At 34.9% G+C, this 19,443-nt stretch overlaps 1 protein-coding gene across 4 annotated transcripts in view; it reads right to left on the reverse strand.

Annotated features, from left to right (window-relative positions):
* LOC149566500 (uncharacterized) overlaps positions 1-19,443 on the reverse strand; it is a 374,068-nt gene that overhangs the window by 130,620 nt on the left and 224,005 nt on the right. For all 4 annotated transcript variants that reach the window (XM_089819822.1, XM_089819820.1, XM_089819821.1 and 1 more), the window contains exon 17: positions 715-747. In XM_089819822.1, the coding sequence (XP_089675948.1) occupies positions 715-747 (33 nt within the window). The remainder of the gene's footprint in view (positions 1-714; positions 748-19,443) is intronic.

The following is a 19,443-nucleotide window of genomic DNA, read 5'->3' on the forward strand; positions in this document are numbered from 1 at the left end:
ATTTAGTTTCATCTATTTTACATAAGCTTTTGATTGAAGAGTGTCCATAAATGAGTTCTTTAAACTTTCTCATAGAAGCTTTCAGACCTAGCATCAATTTTTTTACATGTGGACCACTGATCATTTTCAAACAATTTAAGATTATACATGATTTATGATGAGTTGTAGTATCATTGATTGTTTAACGGATTTCTCCATCAACTTATGTGAAGTACTCTTACTTCATTAACTGCATGTTTTCGGGTAGAGTTGGATTCTTTAAATATTACGAATCAGGTCCAAAGTCATGATACATTAAATATCTTCCACATCTTATATATAGATTTACAGTTTATTTCAAGCGTTAGTGGCCTAGTTATGATTTACAAAATTTGTAAATATTGTTTTCAATTTGATCAATATACGGACATACACATATATCATTGATTATATGGTTGCAAGATAAAAGAAAGAATGAATAACGGTTTCTCACTGGCTATTCTATTTAATGTCAAGGTCACTAGTTTTCCCATCATATTATACATGTAATTGAAAAACAAAATCATCTTTCTTACGTTTAATTGGGTATAAATATGTCTGCAAATCAAATTGTTTATATTTAACTACGAGAATCAATTTTGCGATTTCTAATTTCTATTTATGATATTAAAAGAAGATAAAATTTGTATATTTCTGAAATTTTACACTATTCTCCAATGAAAATAATTTACTTACTTTTAGAGGACGACCAAGTTCATATCCAATTGCCTGCAAAATTTTGTACAATAAAAATAGAAATTTTAAATCAACTAGACTATACCAAATAATTGACTAGTTTGAATAAATAGTAAACTATTATTGACACTTAAATGTGATTATTCTAAAGAAAAAAATATTCTTAAGTTAGAAAAGGTAGGATTGTGGGTGGTAAAAGTAAAATTGTCCAATAGGTTTAAGCATGTTATTCAGTCTATGATTAATATGGAAAGTTCATCCTTTTTTTATTCCTAAGGTTTTATTATCTCTTTTAAGACCACTAAAACTGGACAAAAATATTGTGTGAAACCTCATTTCAAAATGTAAGTGGAAAGTCCAACAAATCTAGAAGTACATTACACAATAAATTATAGATGATATATATAGTTATTCACATTATATATTGCATGAATGAAATAACTATCAACCCATTTTTTGCCTCAACTATAAGCACAAGACTGTAACCAACTTGTCTTGGAAGCAATTATTTTGGATTTCCCAAATCAAAGCATAATGACAACCTTCTATGCGCTAAATCAGTCACCACCAATTTAATGCAAACAAGATTTTAGAAGGAATAACAACTTTAATATAGGATGACACATGATTTCATGGTCTAAACAACTAAGTTGCATGAAAAGTTACCAGTTAGGGTAGGTTCCCATGCAACTGCTTAACTTATTTTGCCTAGCAGCCACTGTTAATCTTTAAAAAAGAAATGTGTAATATTCAAAGGTTCTGCTTATTTTTTTAGTAGACATTCAAAATTTTAATTAATACTATATTTTTGGATAATTCGATAGTTGGATATTTATTTTAAAAAATTACTTTTACATTTGTAATGTCCCCGATTTTGGCAGGTCAACATAGTGGATGGAGTTAGCTCATCATAGCAACCCTCATGAGCTGACATGGTGTTTTGGGGATCTTAGTTGTGGAGTTACTATTTTTAGTAAGTCTATTTTTGGCAGTTGCTATTTTTGGCAGTGTAGTGGGTGGCTTCAGTAGTTGGTCATCTCCTGCAGTTAATAAAGTAATAATTGCATGAGCTCTTATTTTTATTAATCATTGAGTTGCATTATTATAATAATGTTTATTTTATTATAATAATGACTTTAAGAGATGTTTCTAAAAAGCGAGTTGGAAAGTTTCTAGTGTTGAGTTCTTTTGGGGAACTTCCACAATTTCTGAAGTGGAGTTTTGAGGAAACTCTAGCCAACAAAAAGCTTATAAATAAGAGCTCATTTGTTGGGAAAGGCACGCTTGATTATACATTTGATTTTGTGCTTTTGTGGCTTCTTCCTGGGTTCTTAACTATATGCCCTTGCTGATATATAAGGGTTAAAAATTTTGAGAATTGCACTTGCAATTTAGCTACTGAGGTATAGCTAAGATTGCCTAACTTCTCTACTGTTCATCACTATATCTGAGAAGTGTATTTATTCTACTGCTGAAGTATAGTGGATTTGTCGTATTTCTCCAACTGTGATTACTATGGCTACAGAGATTATTTATGAAGGGAATCGATTGTAATGTGTACAATTTGGCATTCGATTTAATAATTGATTAAAGGTATTGGAGGCTGCCGTTTTTCATTATTGGGCTGCGTTTGAGATATCAGCTAGATGCCAAGTTGGGAGGTGAAGGTAGCTAGCCATAACCTGCAATTAGGAGCAATATAGGATTAAGATCAGACTGTCTTTAGCTTGCGTTGGGAGTTGTGGGATGGTTGAGTGCTGTTTGGGGCACAACTTCTACTAGCCGTGGACCATAGCAATGCTGGTGATGTGCATCAGCTGTGGCCTGTACTTTGTCGTGGTTTTGGCACATTAACAGTCCAAATTGAGAGCTGGCCAAGTTCAATAAATGAAATTAGGTTCATTTGATATTGTCTTTCTTTGTTTGTGTAAACAAATAAATAAGATTGTTGCATACTTCAATGGGAATTCTGAATATTATGTTATTTCCTTCAAAAGAAATTTTTATATAATTAAAATCTTTGGGGAAATTGAAACATTTATACAAAAGACAAGGATTACAATTTAGTGATCCCAATAGAAGCCAGTTGGGGTTTTTACAGTGGTATCAGAGTGGTTTCCTGCCAACCTGCAAGAATTGGGCTCAGTTTGATCAGTGCCTTATTTTGGAGATTTCGTTTTCAGCATTATGGATGGTGACAGGAGGTTTGGTATTCATTATTCCCATAGAGGGTGTACTTCTTTGCCTAGGGATGGAGAATATGAGATCCGGGGTATTGTGAAATAGTTGGATGTGCTGGTGAATGAGCTGAATCAAAATCACAAAAGGATGACCAAACTGATTTCAAATTCAAGATTTGAGCAGAGCATGATATCACTTTTTCGAAGAGCGAAATGTGATGATATTGTTACAGCTACAAATGTGCGGTACATTTCTTATGAGACACCAAATGAGAAGGGCATAGTTGTGGTGGAGTGTGATGAAAATTCATGTCGGTTTGAGTCAGATGATGCAGTTGTTGGCATGAGTTCCTAGGATCATGCATTTGATAGCGATGCAGTGATAGAGGGAGTAGAAGGATGCAATAATATAGCCATATCCACAACTACTTCTATGTCAGTTAAGCCATTTGTTGAGGAGTCTAGCGATATGCATGCAGTTGTTGATGTGTGTTCTAGTGATAGTGTACATGTCATTGATGATGAGGTGAGTAATGTTGAGGCAAAGCTAGATCAGCACTATGGTGAGGTTCACTTCGTGGACAATTCTATGTTTGACATGGATGCAACATTGTCTTATGACAATCCGCTGTTTGAGGTTGAGGTTGATCACTCACCTGAGTGGAGTTGGACTCTATTTTCACCATTTGTAAATTCGGTTCAATTTTTTGTTGCTGTTGTTGGTGATGTTCCTACGTCCACAGATTTTGACGTGGCTACACCTATTGTTGATACAATTGGCATGAGTGCATATGGTTCTCCTGTAGCTACGTCTTTTCTTGGGTTTGTTGGAGATGATCAGGATTCCACTTAGTATATATTATGTTGGTGGTGACCAAGAAGAAGAGTATGCTGAGATTTCTTGTGGAGTTGTCTTCTAGTGATGCTCTGACTTTTACACTATCAACATAGGTACTGGGTGCTACATTGCAGGTGATGTTGATGGTCTTGATGATGTTAGTTTGCAATTGGTTCAATGTCAATAGGGATGTCATGCACTTCTTCATTTGGGATCCAGGTGGAGGTTGAAATTCACTATATTGCCGGATTGCTTGAGGACAAGCAATCTTGGGAGGGGAGGACTGTAATGTCCCCGATTTTGGCAGGCCAACACAATGGATGGAGTTAGCTCATCATAGCGACCCTCGTGAGCTGACATGGTGTTTTGGGGGTCTTAGTTGTAGACTTACTATTTTTAGTAAGTCTATTTTTGGCAGTGCAGTGGGTGGCTTCAATAGTTGGTCGTCACTTGCAGTTAATAAAGTAATAATTGCATGAGCTCTTATTTTTTTAATCATTGAGTTGCATTTGATAATAATGTTTATATTTTTATAATAATGACTTTAAGAGATGTTTCTAACAAGCGAGTTGGAAAGTTTCTAGTGTTGAGTTCTTTTGGGAAACTTCCACAATTTCTGAAGTGGAGTTTTAAGGAAACTTTAGCCAACAAAAAGCTTATAAATAAGAGCTCATTTATTGGGAAAGGCATGCTTGATTATACATTTGATTTTGTGGCTTTGTGGCTTCTTCCTGGGTTCTTAACTGTATGTCCTTGCTGATATATAAGGGCTAGAAATTTTGAGAATTGCACTTGCAATTTAGCTGCTGAGGTATAGCTAAGATTGCCTAACTTCTCTACTGTTCATCACTATATTTGAGAAGTGTATTTATTCCACTGCTGAAGTATAGTGGATTTGTCATATTTCTCCAACTGTGATCACTATAGCTACGGAGATTATTTATGAAGGGAATTGATTGTAATGTATACAATCTCGCAAACGATTTAATAATTGATTGAAGGAATTGGAGGCTGCCTTTTTTCATTATTGGGCTGCGTTTGAGATATCAGCTAGACGCCAAGTTGGGAGGTGAAGGTAGCTGGCCATAACTTGCAAGTAGGAGCAATACGGGATTAAGATCAGACTGCCTTTAGCTTGCGTTGGGAGTTGTGGGATGGTTGAGTGCTGTTTGGGGCACAACTTCTGCTAGCCATGGATCATAGCAATGCTAGTGATGTGCATTAGCTGCAGCCTGTACTTTGTCGTGGTTTTGGCACATTGATAGTCCAAATTGAGAGCCGGCCAAGTTCAATAAATGAAATCAGGTTCATTTGATATTGTCTTTCTTGGTTTGTGTAAACAAATAAATAAGATTATTGCATACTTCAATGGGAATTCTGAATATTATGTTATTTCCTTCAAAAGCAATTTTTATATAATTAAAATCTTTGGGGAAATTGAAACATTTATACAAAAGACAAAGATTACAATTCAGTGATCCAAATAGAAGCCAGTTGGGGTTTTTACAACATCTTATATCAGATCATTATCAGATCAGTAATAGATATCCTAAACTTCTATCTTGATTTTGTAACTAGAATTTCATACCAAAATGTTTGGCTATACTTTAGGCCAGTGGACTGTACAATTACAAACAAAAAGGGACATTACATAGTACCAAACACCAAAAACCAAGATACTAATTGTAGATGAATAGAGTAAACCACACCATGCGTAATAGGGTTTTCCACATTTCTTTGCATGGGTGCTTCATCCTAGACAGCCTACAAGCTTAGGACTGCCAAAGTTTGTTGACAAGTGGTTTCCCCCTACTGTGAGCTTCATCCCTGTTGCATGAGCTGCACGTGCAATGGCTGGGCAAACACTCTTGCATTTTTGGTGTGTCACACCCTTCGTTGTTTCCTCCGCATCCCTCTTGTCATAGCTCACCAATCTTTGTTTGGTAGGTAAGGGGAGTCTAGATCAAACTAGCACCCAAAGTTCCCTTCAAATACCCAAAAATCCTCTTTCCGCTTGTAATCCTTTGGCCACTCCACCGTTGGAGGTGGAAGAAAGGAGAGATGCCTATCTATGGCCTCCAACCTGGTCATTAGAGTCTCCAATTCCATCGTTATAATGAGACAAAATTTCCTAGTAACCCTTTCATAGTTCTGCTTCAACCCCATATAGTATTGTTGCGCCACATGGATCATATTGTGAGCATCAACATTGTCCAACATGTCATAAATTTCACCCAGATATTTATGCTCAAAAACCTTTTCACAGAGATTTTTGGCTTTCACTCTTGAGACTTCTCTAGTTAGAGCAAAGGCCAAAAACATGGTTGTGATATTCGCGTTGATTTGTAAGTCTGGTAAGTCCATAAGCACTCTCATTCAAGAACCTTCTTAACAACATTAAGGATAAGTCAGTGCTTAATTAAAAGCATTTGCAACAAGCGCTTATCCATCACCTCTCCTAAAAAAGTCACTGTGCTCCTCGTGGATTCCAAGCGAATAGGAGTGTCCATTTTCGCCATGTGTTATTCTGTCCAATCACCAACTTTGTGACTCACAAACCCAAAGACACCTTAAATAAGAGTGCTTAACACCTATCATAACTTCTCCAAATCTCACCCAAGTCCTACCACACATACATTCCACTAACATGAGCCTTATCAATGATTTCGCATGCAGCGAGTCTTTTCAAAATCATCTAGCTAATGCCACCTGACACAAGTCACTTTGTCCTATAGTTTTGAACCCTCCACACATAGTACCATCCTCGTCAATATCGAAAGTCATTTGGAATATTGTGCAAGGCCTTCCAAGCATTGTTAGTTTTTCAAAGGAGCATAACTCATCATAAATAGGCATCCATTTGTCATACACATGGCACGTTGGGCACGTTCACTACCCCATACTCCAATTATCCACCAACATCGTAGAAGTAAGAGGCAAAATTAATCTATCCTAAATTTATGTACACATTGTTCATGATGGCTTCTCACTAACATCATTTCAGACATCCTTCATCATGTGAAATTGTATTAAAACTAATTATGGAGTTATGCAAATAAAAATGTGATCTATATTGCATCCATAGTGTAATTTGTGGAGTACCTTACACTAATGGCTTAGTCTTTGACTTTGATCAAACTTCAGAAATGACACTTTTGGTAAGTTTGTGCACCACAAAGTTGTTTGAAGTCTTTTGTTTTATTGTAGATTTCTTGATCTGCTTGACCTAATGATTTAGCTTCCAATCAGAAGTGGATCCCTACCTTATTCCATTCACAATGATCTTGGAACTCCCTTCCATATGGATTTTCTTGGCCCCTAGTTGTAGGTCCATCTTCAACCCCAGTGTCGCAGCCCTGAACTTTGCACTGTTGTTTGTATCTTGTCCAATGAATTCCTTGTGCTCAGTGATATTAGCCCTGGCATCATCCTTAATGATGATTCCTATTTCGCTAGGCCTAGGGTTGCCTCACACTGCATCATCAAAGTTCACCTTGACCCGTCCAATTTCTAGTGCATCTCAGATTGTGTTAGCATAGGCAATGGATTTGTTGACTGCATCTGATATGCCAGTCATAGTAGGAAGAATGGGTCCTTTGAAGATTTTTGTTAAGTTGTCATCCGATAGAGTTAATTTTAGATTGAACTAAAGCGGTTTTTGTTTATCTCTGCACTTGACTTCATTCCACCATTCCTTGATAAGTTGATACATATACTTATCCCTCAATCACATGATCTCAAAATGGAAAAGAGATCCCCGTTTGGGTGTCTCATTGTTGGAGGTTGAATTGGATAATGATCCAGCCCAATGTATGAGAGTATTGAAGATTCAAATAAGTCTTGATTCGCAGTCCACTCACCAAAAAGGAAGAACTAATCCATTTTTTTCACTATACATGTAAAGCCTTTTCATTTATTAGTCCAAGTGAATTTACTATTTTTAGCAATTCTTGGAAATCTAGTTGGATCCTAGTTGTATTTTGCATACCTCATTTTTCAAAATTGTCCAATGTGGCATTAAAATCACCCCCAGAATTGTTGGAAAACTAGGGTTCAAACTCAGCCAATCTTTAATTTCTCTCCAAAGGATTCCTTTAGCAAGCATGGCTATGGGACCATACACATTAACAATGTAGAATTCCATGTTCTTGTTCAGATCTCTACATTTGACTAACACCTACTGTTGGTTCTTTTTGTGGACGGAGAAAAATACAGTCAATGGACTCTACATTATTCCAATTTTTCCATATGCATCAATTACTTCCAAAAAAAGACCTTCCACTTTCTACATACTTTCATGTGCTTGTTACCTTCCTCCATCTCCCACTTAGTTTCTTGCAATAATATTATGTCTACTCCACTCTGGTCAATCTGGCACTTGATTAGTGTCCTTCCCATTCGTAAGTTTTCTTTGGCCTTTGGCACTGAATTGCATGTTAAGTTTTGGGATATGGAAAAAAATTAGTGGAGACATGTAGCATTTATTTCCAGCCCCTCCTTTTTTCTACTACTCATTTTCAAATAAAATATAGTAGCTTCTCTATTAAAATAAATAAAGACTTCAAATTATTGTTTTCTCACAATTAGAGATATGCATGGGAACACTTTGCCTAGTTAATTTAGAAAAAAATGCACTTAAGAAGACACATGGGGAGATGGGGTTAGAAAGACAAACAACACGTTTGATTTATGGTTGCCTACCTTGGATTTGCACCTGAGGCGCATTTGACCATTGCATTGCACTGTAGGAGATTTTCAGCAATTGGGCAAATGAGCACTGTAGGGGTATCATTATAGGAGGGATTTTAACACTTAGGCAATTAAGGACTGTAGGAAGATTTTTAATGCTTAAACAATTAAGCAATGCAGGAGGATTTCAAGCACTTAGACGAATTTTTGTTTGTCTACCTTGGATTTGTGCCCAAGGCACATTTGAGCATTGCATTGCAGGAGATTTTCAGCACTACAAAGGGTATTAGCAGTTAGACTGATTTATCCAAGTGTGCCCTATACTTGGATTTGTGCCTAAGGCACACTTGAGTACTCCACTTGTAACATCCGGTTTTCCCGGGTATAAATTATCATCTAACATACTCAAAGAATACAGTTATTACTTCGTTTCATAGAAAGACAGCTATATCATTCATGTTCATGTGAATAAGATTTACTGTTAAAATCAGTTAGACAAAATTTCTTTACTAAAAACTTGAAATACCATCAAATGAAATTACTGCAAAAATTGGAAACCACATACCTCAAAAAAATGAGATCGAAATCAAACTAGGGATGCTTCTACAACCACTTGGGTTAGTCCACAATACTCTATAAAAATTTCACCTATCAACTGTCATCTAAAAACTGCTATCTCAAAATCAAATGATGATTACAGTTAAATACCACTATTTTTAAAATTAGGGCATCACATACCACAGTATCAATTAGGGCATTGTTTACCATTGGTCCATTTTGGGCTTTTGATACTGATATATCACTTAGGGCTTCCGCTATCACGGATTCAATTAGGGCTTCCAATACCATGGATTCAATTAGGGCTTCCAATACCGTTGGATTCAATTAGGGCTTCCGATACCGCTGTATCATTTTAGGTTTCTAGCTATCACTCAATCAATTAGGGCTTCAGATTCTTTTCCTTCCGGTTACTTAACTATGACAGTATCTCAAGATTAGAAATATACTCATATTCGATATTCATATAAATGAAAAGCAATCCATGAATCTATCTCTTATATCTAGATGTAAATAATAGTAACAATGAAATAACTCAATTTAATCTTACCTCCTCATAAATAAAAGTGATATTACCCATTTCCATTAAACAATTGATTGCCTAGCTTATCTCTGTCTATCTCATGACTGACATCTTAGGGAGAGGTGAAACATTGTCAAGGGCTTAACCACCCAACCTCGGACCACAACTTATCCCCGCACGATCTCTAAGAGAAAGGCCCTCCCTACTCGGAATAGACAGGGGACATCTTGCCATCCACTGGGCTTCCTGGTAATTAACTCACCATACAACTTGGCAGCAGGAGATCACAATAACAGGAATATGCATAAGCTATTAATTAATTCATATTAAAAATGATAAACGTTGTTTTGTCAATTTGGTACTGATTCATATTGTTGATGATTCATTTCTCTCACCTCATCACCCATCTTCTTGGCTACATAGCTGGGTGAGTCCCAGATATTCGAAATTCTTAGAGCAGACGACTCTCTCAATTATTCATGGAGATCCAACATTTCACACTCTGTGATTACATAATTATGTTCTTAAAAGGTTTCAAAATTGAATGTTTAATTAATTGATTTCTCTTCCGTATTCTTGCAGATTAACTCCACCTCTTCACCATTTCATGGCTTCCCTGCCGGTGAATTCCTTGGTGTTAATAATATTCTGGATTTTCTCAGAAAATTGTGATAGCATGTATATTGATGTTGATTCATTTAAACAATCAGGTTTTTGAACACTACTATTTGAATTCATAAATGATGTTTAAATACAAGGATAATTGATGAAGATCTTCAATAAACTCTATATAATGCAGGGGACCAACAACAAGATATTATAAATTAATTTCAATCTAACAATGCATAGCTGGCTATGGTCAGGTTTCCAAATCAGGGAAAAGAAGAAGTTATGTATATAAAAACATATTTGCATTATTCTCAACTCTACCAATATGTAGCCGGAAGCAATCAAAGAAGGAAGAAACTACGAAACACAAATGCATATGTTATATTTCTTGTAGCCAACTACAGTCAGACATACTACTTAGTAAGGAAGAAACTATGAATTATGAATGCTTATATTGTATTTCTTTCAGCCCTAGCAATGTGTAGCCTACTGCTATAGAGAATCGAATATAACTTGCAATCTATTGTTATGGAATTTGAAAGCTAAAAGAAGAGGTCTGATAACAAGGAACATGAAGTATGCATCAAACCCATACTGTAGCCTTGAGATAAATCTGGAAAAGAAGGAATCTTGTGAATCCAATTGGCTGTTATAAAATGATGTTGATATGGCATACATGACCTGATGAAGTGCGGAGCTGTCTGAAACTTATAATTTGATTGGAAATCGGTTTCCTTCTAGTTGCTTGAAGATGTCATTTTCAGCACATATACCTCTAATCCCCAGCCAGGAATACCTGCACGGAAAAGGGTAAAATAGCTCTGATTGAATCAATGTTAAAATTGATATTTGCAGGAGTATCGATGAAAGTAAAAATTGGCAATGAGAATGGAATTTGGCATTAGAGTCAAGGAGAATTGAAATCAACAGCAGAGAGAATCCGGAAATGTAAAAAGAAGGTATCCGACTCCTCTCACGGCTTCCTCATAAAAAGAATAAAATTGTGACTTCTTGGCTCCCTCCATTAAAAAGATTATATGCCCATTCAAATTCTAAGTATAAAATCGATTGAAAAAGAGAGAAAAGAATATAAAAGGTTGGAAGAGAAGTTGGAAAGATTATAAGACCATTCGAATTGCCAAATATTAAATTGATTTATCTTGTCAAGTGTTATCGTTTAAAAGCAAAGAATACTAAATTGGAAGAACAGAGTTGAAAGGTTGTAATTTGAAAATTATAATAATTCAAATATTATTATAATTCGAATATTATTAAAATCTTAAATGTACTTATAAACATCACTTTATTAAATTATTAAATTTTAATGATGCCAAATCATTTTTATATTATATGCACGCTTATAAATATTTATTTAAATAATATGATGAAAGATAAATTAAAATCCTTTAAGATACATTTTATATTTTAACTCAATTATTTTAATTAAATTATTTATTAAATAACTCATGCGGGTCCCGCAGATGTATTCCATTCCAAGTCGCTAGGTCCTCTACCCATCTGCTCAATAATGGTGATGCTCCTATGCCTAATTGCTTTTTGACAATGTTCCCCCCCATCGACATGTTCCCTGCAAGAAAATTCCCCTCAGTTAAATTATATTATCATAATGAATTATTTAATCTTAATTAATCATAACGGTTAATCATCTTCTCAATTCCATGAGTTTGTGATTAACAATCAACTAACATGTCATCTTCACTTGAAATCATAACAACTAACTATCTTACCACCATATTACGACAAATCAAATTGCCAATTGACTTCATGTGAACCTCAATGGCTATATTTCAAATTAGGTAAAAAATTGGGATGTAATACCATTGCAGGGTATTTTCAACACTTAGACAAATAAGCACTACAAAAGGGATTTTATGTAATGTACCCCCTGGTCCTATAAAATTTGGGGCTAATATATATTGTCCTTCATATACATGTTGATTTAGTATGATGGCTAAAACCAAAAATTTATATAAATTCATTGATACATATGATTCATTTCTTCTTTCCAAAGAGAAAGTATCAAATAGACATTTATCTTTTATTACTTTCATATGAATGGATAATAATTTATGATCAGGTTTCAATTATCCAAAGCCACTCTATATTTATGTATCCATACATAATAATTCTATATCATTCATCCCTAATCCTTTCCATAATATTTGTTACATCCCAAATTTTGACCTAGTTTTAAAATTGCTCATAGCTGTTGGATTTAACAGATTTTTCTTTCATGATCATGTGAAGTAGGTAGTTATTTATATCTATTGTATTAACTGGTAATGAAGATGGCCGTTAAGCATTATTTTCTATATGATGTTAGCAGATGCTTTATTTTGAAATTATGTTTAATAATTTAAAGTCTTTTAAATGTTTATATGAAATTATTATAGAATTGTTATTATGGGAGAAGTGTTTTCATGGGTGATTGCAGGAGAAGATGAAGTGGGGGAAGCATTGCTAAACAGGATCAGAATGGGATGCTCGCTTAGTTCAGTCATCAAAATTGGCAGGTATGACCTTAAACTTCTTTGGTAAGGATTCGATGACTTGAACACAAGATACATTTGTGGGACCCACATGAGCCATTAAATAAATAATCTAAGAAAACATAAAATAATCTATTTAAAATATAAAACGTACCTCAGAATTTTAAATGATCTTTCATCATATTATTATAATATATATGTATATACGTACATATAGATATAAAAATAGAATGACACCATTATATTATAATAACTTAATAAAATGATGTCACCGCATTGATATATTTACGTGAACGTATGTAAATATATATTATAACAATAAATCGAATTATAATTTTTCCAACTTTTTCTTCCATCCTTTTATTTCTTTTTTCTTTTGAATGTAACCGATTTAACACTTGGCAAATTAATTGACAAATGATCCTTAAGTTTGCAAAAGCCAAGAAGTTAGGACCGCTCTCCTTTTTTGAGCCATGTGCGTAGAAGGCAGATATCATATATTCACACCCGACTTCCTGTTTGCTGCGATTTACATTTTTTCCAATATTTTCTTCTGCCTTCCACACTCCCATTTTTCTTACTTCTTGTGACGAATTCCCTACAATATCATTTTTTAAAGCTTTGTTTAAACAACCCATTTTGTACACCCTACCGTACAAGTATTTTTGCTGAGGATAGAAGTTCATATTCACTGTGGTGCCATCTTCAAGCAACTGGGGGGAAACTGATTTTAAATCCATTTGAAAGTTTTCAAACAACTCCGAATTCATATTAGGTCATGAGTTATCATTTCAGATTTGATATTCCAATGTTTTTAATTCAATTTCTATAGCAGTTGGCTAGGTTTAGAAACTCCCTTCTTGTCCATGATCATGTTATAAGCTTGCTGAATAATTCATGTTATTATAATGATTTTCTTCTTAACTTCCATAGTTTCCAGAATCATCATAAATAAAGTTGAATAGTATCTCTTAAAGAAGAGTTTCTAAGTGTAATAAAACCTGGATGAATGATACTGATCTCAAGAACATGTTTTATTTTGTCACAAATCACGATAAAATATACAATCAATGAATCATTTTAGAAAATAAGCCAAGAGTAGAATGCTCGTAATTTTCCAAACACTTGGGATACACCAGCAATGTAGCCATGAATTGGTGAAGAGGTGCAAAGAGTGGATTGCTCATAATCTTCCAAAAACACTTGGGATTCACTGGTTGTGTAGCCATGAATGGTGAAGAGGTGGAATAAATCTGCAAGAAAGCAGAAGAGAAAGCAGACATGAATAAATAAAATAAAATATACTTAATAGCTCATGCTCATCTCTGTAATGAAATCTGTTGTCAAGACGAGCAGTGGTGATCGGGTCAATGAACCTGTCTGAAATCCTTGGCCAAGGTAGTTTAAAGGCATGGTTGCTATCTAATGATCACTTGATGTCAGTGGTGTCAGTTATGCAAACATGTCTGTTTCATAACTGTGTGGACATTCTAAACACCAGGATGCTTAGGTGGCTAGACTAAAGAACATCCCAAGCCCGATCTCGAGGTAGGGAGGGTCTTTCTAATTCAATAGAATGTGTGGAGATAAGTATGGTCCAAGGTTGGGACGTTAAGCCTACGCCAATGCTTTTCCTCTCACCAAGCCAAGGCTTGCACAACCAGCTAAAGATCCTCTGGATGATACTTGTATGTTTCTTTTCTTCTTTTCTTGATAAGCATTTACTTGTATGTAGAAAGGAAAGTTCAATTATTTTCAAATGATCTTTAATCTAGTTACTTTTAGTTGATCATAAATACAATTATTTTCAGTTGAATTTTAATCTAGTTATTTCAGTTGATCATAAAAACAGTTATTTTCAGTTGATCATTAATTTAATTATTTCCGTGGATCATAAATACAATTATTTTCAGTTGATCGTTAACCTAGTCATTTCAGATGATCATGGATATAGTTATCTTCAGTTAATCGTTAAACTAGTTATTTTCAAATGAACATTGATGTGGTTATGGGTATTTTAGTTAATTGTTAAAATAGTTGATGTCATATGAAAGGATTTCAGTTATCTATCAATGAAGGTTGGATTTTCTTTATTTAAAATTATCTTTGTTTTCAATATGAAAAATCGTTTGTTACAATATTCTAAGTGATTTTGTACTCCTTCCTATGTATTTCCCAATCTTTTGTTTGCGGACCTAAACGATCTTGAAGTGGTCATTCTCTTTACATGACAATTTATTACTTGGTTCATTGCTGATGATGTTGATGTAAGATTGCAGAGGCAAATACAATGCATAGACCATCAACTCCAATGTAGATCACAGATTGTTGTGTGTCCAATTACTCTTATTGTCACCATATAGTCTCAGTTTCAATATGAAGATTTGATAATTGAGAATTATACAGTTGGGTGAGAAAATAACATACACTATTTGACTCCATCAACAATGTGTGCAATGTATCTCCAACTCTGATAATATTTGCCCTGGTAATGATATTCATTCCTCCCATAGTTTGCACACAAACATATCTTCCCATACTTGTATCATTCCATAGCACAGTTATATCTATATCTCCTTATTATTACTAACCATTCCTATCATTAAATGTAAATTGTCATTCAATTTGTCACTTCTCTATTTCTTTGTAAATTGTAAAAAAAGCGATTCCATACATTTGCATACATTGTAACCAATACCAAAGCGCTTCTTTTGTATGTCCATGGTTGTGCAAAAAAGTGGATATACTTTTGTGTTATGTTATTCCGGACGATTCTTATGTGCTTGTTGGTTCAATGATATTGATAATTCCTTGATGCATCAATTAACCATGTACACAGGTTGAAAGTTTTAGTGTTGTGGCTTTAATGAATAACCCATTTGTTCGATTTTTATAGATAGTCTCTTTGAGTTGAAATCTATTTTTCCCGTAGCTACTATTGTATACCTAGACTACTGATGTGTATGCATCTAGACTTGATCTGACTCATACGATATTTCTTTCCATTGGAACTTAGTAATTAGCCTTAGCATCGAGGGCATGTATCTCTTTTGAATTTCTTGTGTTTGTATTCCTTCATCTTGTTTTTGATTTGGTCATCTTCCTCTAATAAATGTGTTTGTGTGAAAGGTTGTGACTATTTATAAGTTTATATTTTCAATATTTTGTAATGCTTTGCTTTACAATTAAAGACTTGACAAATGTATGTGTATATTTTAATTATAATATGTATTCAAGAGAGGAGCGTTAGATTTAATCAAACATTATATTAAATCACATTAATTACATATCCCTACATTAAGGATATATTATGTAATAATAATTATCATAGTAAAATTATTATTGTTAATATTTTTTTTTTGTTTGAATTATGATTATGTATTTATTTTTATTATTATTTTTTGATCAATAAGAGGCCGAAGCCAAGATTAATTATTATTATGTGTTGAGATTAATTATTATTATTACTATTAAGCTTGAGTAGAATTGAACCCAAGACCTCCCAAATAAGAGGCTTACAGTTTACCATTGTGTTGTAGGCTCTTGTCTTATTTTTATTTTATTATTAATATCTACCCACTACTTTTTTATATTAAATTTATAATTAAAATCCTATCTTAAAATGGGGACATGATAGTTCATCCTTCCTGAAATTACTTGTCCCCAAGCAATTAAATGATTTCTACTTATGATTCAAACAATGTATGTCTTTTAGTTCTGAAACAACAATTTGAACTTGAGATTAGAACAATAATATATTACAAATATAAACTTATTAAATATGACGATCCTAATATTAAAATACAAAAACAAAAGGATGGAACTTCTCTTAATGTATTGTAGTACTTTCTTTTTGCTTTCGTGAGTACTGCCTTGTTCCATGATGAGTTTTGATGAATGCTCATAATCCTTAGGGACAGTTTGTTACCAGGTTCCAAGATCTCTAGGGAGGACCTCCTGTAGCTCTAATGAGGGCACAACCCAAGACAAAATGAACACATTAGGGAAAAGAGAATTTTATTATCAAATATGATATGCTATTAGATTTAGTACAACGAAAATAGACTCAACTACATGCCCTATAGGGTTACAATGCTATTAGATTCTGGAGAAAAACCCTTCTCATAGTATCTTCTCCCAAACTCCATAAAAACCGCCTTTACAACGCAAGAAATGACCTTAAGTAACCCGAATAAGGTTTACGGTTAGGAATTATTTTTTGAATATGTCATTTGGCATCCACTTCCAAAGAAGAAGGTTCTAGAAGGCGCGTCAGAAGTCGGTGCAAAATTAGAAGAATCTAGAAATGGTAGTCCAACTTTCAAGAGGCATAACTTTTGATCCGGAGCTCTGATTGACGAACCGTTTACATTTTCGAAAAGCTATCCAAGCATTCTATAGCCTTGTGGACCAACTTTGCTCATCCCTCATTTTTTAGGCCTGTACGAGGTCATTTAGTGCCTCAAATCTGACTTTGAAGCATTCTTAGGGGTCTCTAGGCAACTTAAAACTACAATAACTTTCAAACCATAAAGCCTTTGGACTTGATTCATTTTCTGTAATGCTTTAAATTACAAGTACAATCATCCCTCCAACTTACACCTTCTAACTCATCATAATTATGGCTCAATTACAAAATAACCTATTTTCTACACTGACACATATCCCGAGGTGCTCAAAAACACTAACCCAAAAAACCAGTAGTGGAACTATGAGAGTTGGAATATCAATTTGGCCCAAATGGGTATTCAGAAATATAAACACATTATAGAAAAACTAACACTAAGCATATGTTTGGGTGATACAGGATTGCACTTACACCACTCAATGCTCTTGCATCAAGCTCTAGATACCATATGGCCATTCTAGAATGGTCCTTAAATTATGCTACCATCTCATTACGATTATCTCCTCCTAAGGCCTTATGGATATCCTTTACTTGGTATATCCATCGTAATAGTCTTTGGGAAAAACTCTATCTTTTCCCAATCCTTATGGGATATTTCTTGATCAAGTTCTTAGCCCCCCTATGGAAGACTTCCTAGGGTTCTAGTTATCTCATAATTAATTGAGAGTAGTCCTTCCACAACTCCTCTCTCCTTTAGGCCTTATAGATATCAAAAATTAGGCATATTCATCCTCCTTAGAATATAGGTCTACTTCTCCTAGGCCCTACGAAACGCAATCTCTTTCTTGTAGTAGGCTGCCCTAGCAATCTTCCCTTAATTATAGTGTATTAGGGTTCCCTAATAGAAGTTCTCCCTTAACTAATCCCGCAATAGGGTGCCCTCAGTGGTTCTCCCTTAGCTACATGTGCAATAGGGATCCCTTAGTAGTTCTCCCTCAATTACAGTACAATAGGGTGCCCTTCTAGTAGTTCTCCCATACTTGCCACTACAATGGGATTCCCTTCATGATTCTCCCTCAATAGTAGCCTTGATTACTTTTGTGATAGGGTGCCCTAGAAAATCTCCCTAAATCGCAGAGTGGTAGGGTGTCCTTATAACAATTTTCCCTTAACATGCTACTGTAATAGGGTGCCCTAGTGGTTCTCCCTTATTTGAAGCCTTGGAAATATGCTAACAAGAGGGCGCCCTTAGCGGTTCTACATGAATTACAATGCAATAGGGCGCCCTTACAAAACTTCTCCCTTACTACTACTACAATAGGGTGCCTTCACGATTCTCCCTTCCTTGCAGCCCTTTTTCCCCCGTATTTATTTCATATCATTAAATGTGCATTAGTAACAATGAAAATAAATTGATAAGAGTACATAAATTAATTAATCATTATTTCTGTCTTCTGAATTCTCAGGTGATTGTTGCAACCATGGTTGAACCACTTCGAAACTCAATTGATTTTCTACATTATTCTTTCATACTGACTTATTATTGTAGTATCATCTTTTACCCTATAAGATGGTAGGATCATGCTCCGATATTGATGGGGACACAACCCAACAACAGAATGGACACAATAGAAAAGGGGAATTATATTAACTGAGAGAATAAGCTAGTACCAACAGTACAGAGAGAATAAACTTCAAAACATGCCCTACGGGCTTACAATAGCATAAATCTGGAGAATATTTCTCCTTATAGCACCTCCTCTCAAACTCCACCCCGAACTGCCTTTTACAATGCCAGAAATCTCCTTAAATAGACCCCGGAGGGTTAAGGACTAGGAGTACATTCTAGAAAGTGCTAGTAGGCATCCACCGACAAAATAGAAGGTTCCGGAAGCTGCGTTAGAAGTCGGTGCAACTCTAGAAGAATCCAGAAACGGTAGCTGAACTTCCGGGAGGCATAACTTTTGAACCGTAACTCCGATTGACGAACCGTTTACATTTTCGGAAAGCTCTCGAAGCGCTCTATAGCCCTATGGACCAGCTTCGCTCGTCCCCAATTTTTCGACCCTTTTCGAGGTCATTTAATGCCCCAAACCTGACTTTGAAGCATTCTTAGGGGGTCTCCAAAACCCGAAAAACTGTAATAACTTTCAAACCGTGGGGCCTTTTGACCTGATTCTTTTTCTAGAATGCTCTAAATCTCGATTACATTCATCTGGCCAAGTCACACCTTCTAGGTCACCAAAATGATGGTCAAATTGCATGCTCCTATTTTTTCGGGATTTTCAAATGCACTGATAGTTGAACTATGAGAGTTGGAACCTTTATTTGAGCCAAATGGGTATCCAAAAATGTAAAGACATAAAATAGAAACTAAGTCTAAGTACATTTTTTTTTTGGGTGACACAGGATTGCCCTTATACCTCTGGATGCTCCTGCATCAGACACCCAGGGTAGATTGAAAAGTGACCCTG

The sequence above is a fragment of the Cupressus sempervirens genome, chromosome 3 (genome assembly GCF_028749045.1).
Source record: "Cupressus sempervirens isolate cs-2001-9-10 chromosome 3, ASM2874904v1, whole genome shotgun sequence".
Taxonomy (NCBI): Eukaryota; Viridiplantae; Streptophyta; class Pinopsida; order Cupressales; family Cupressaceae; genus Cupressus; species Cupressus sempervirens.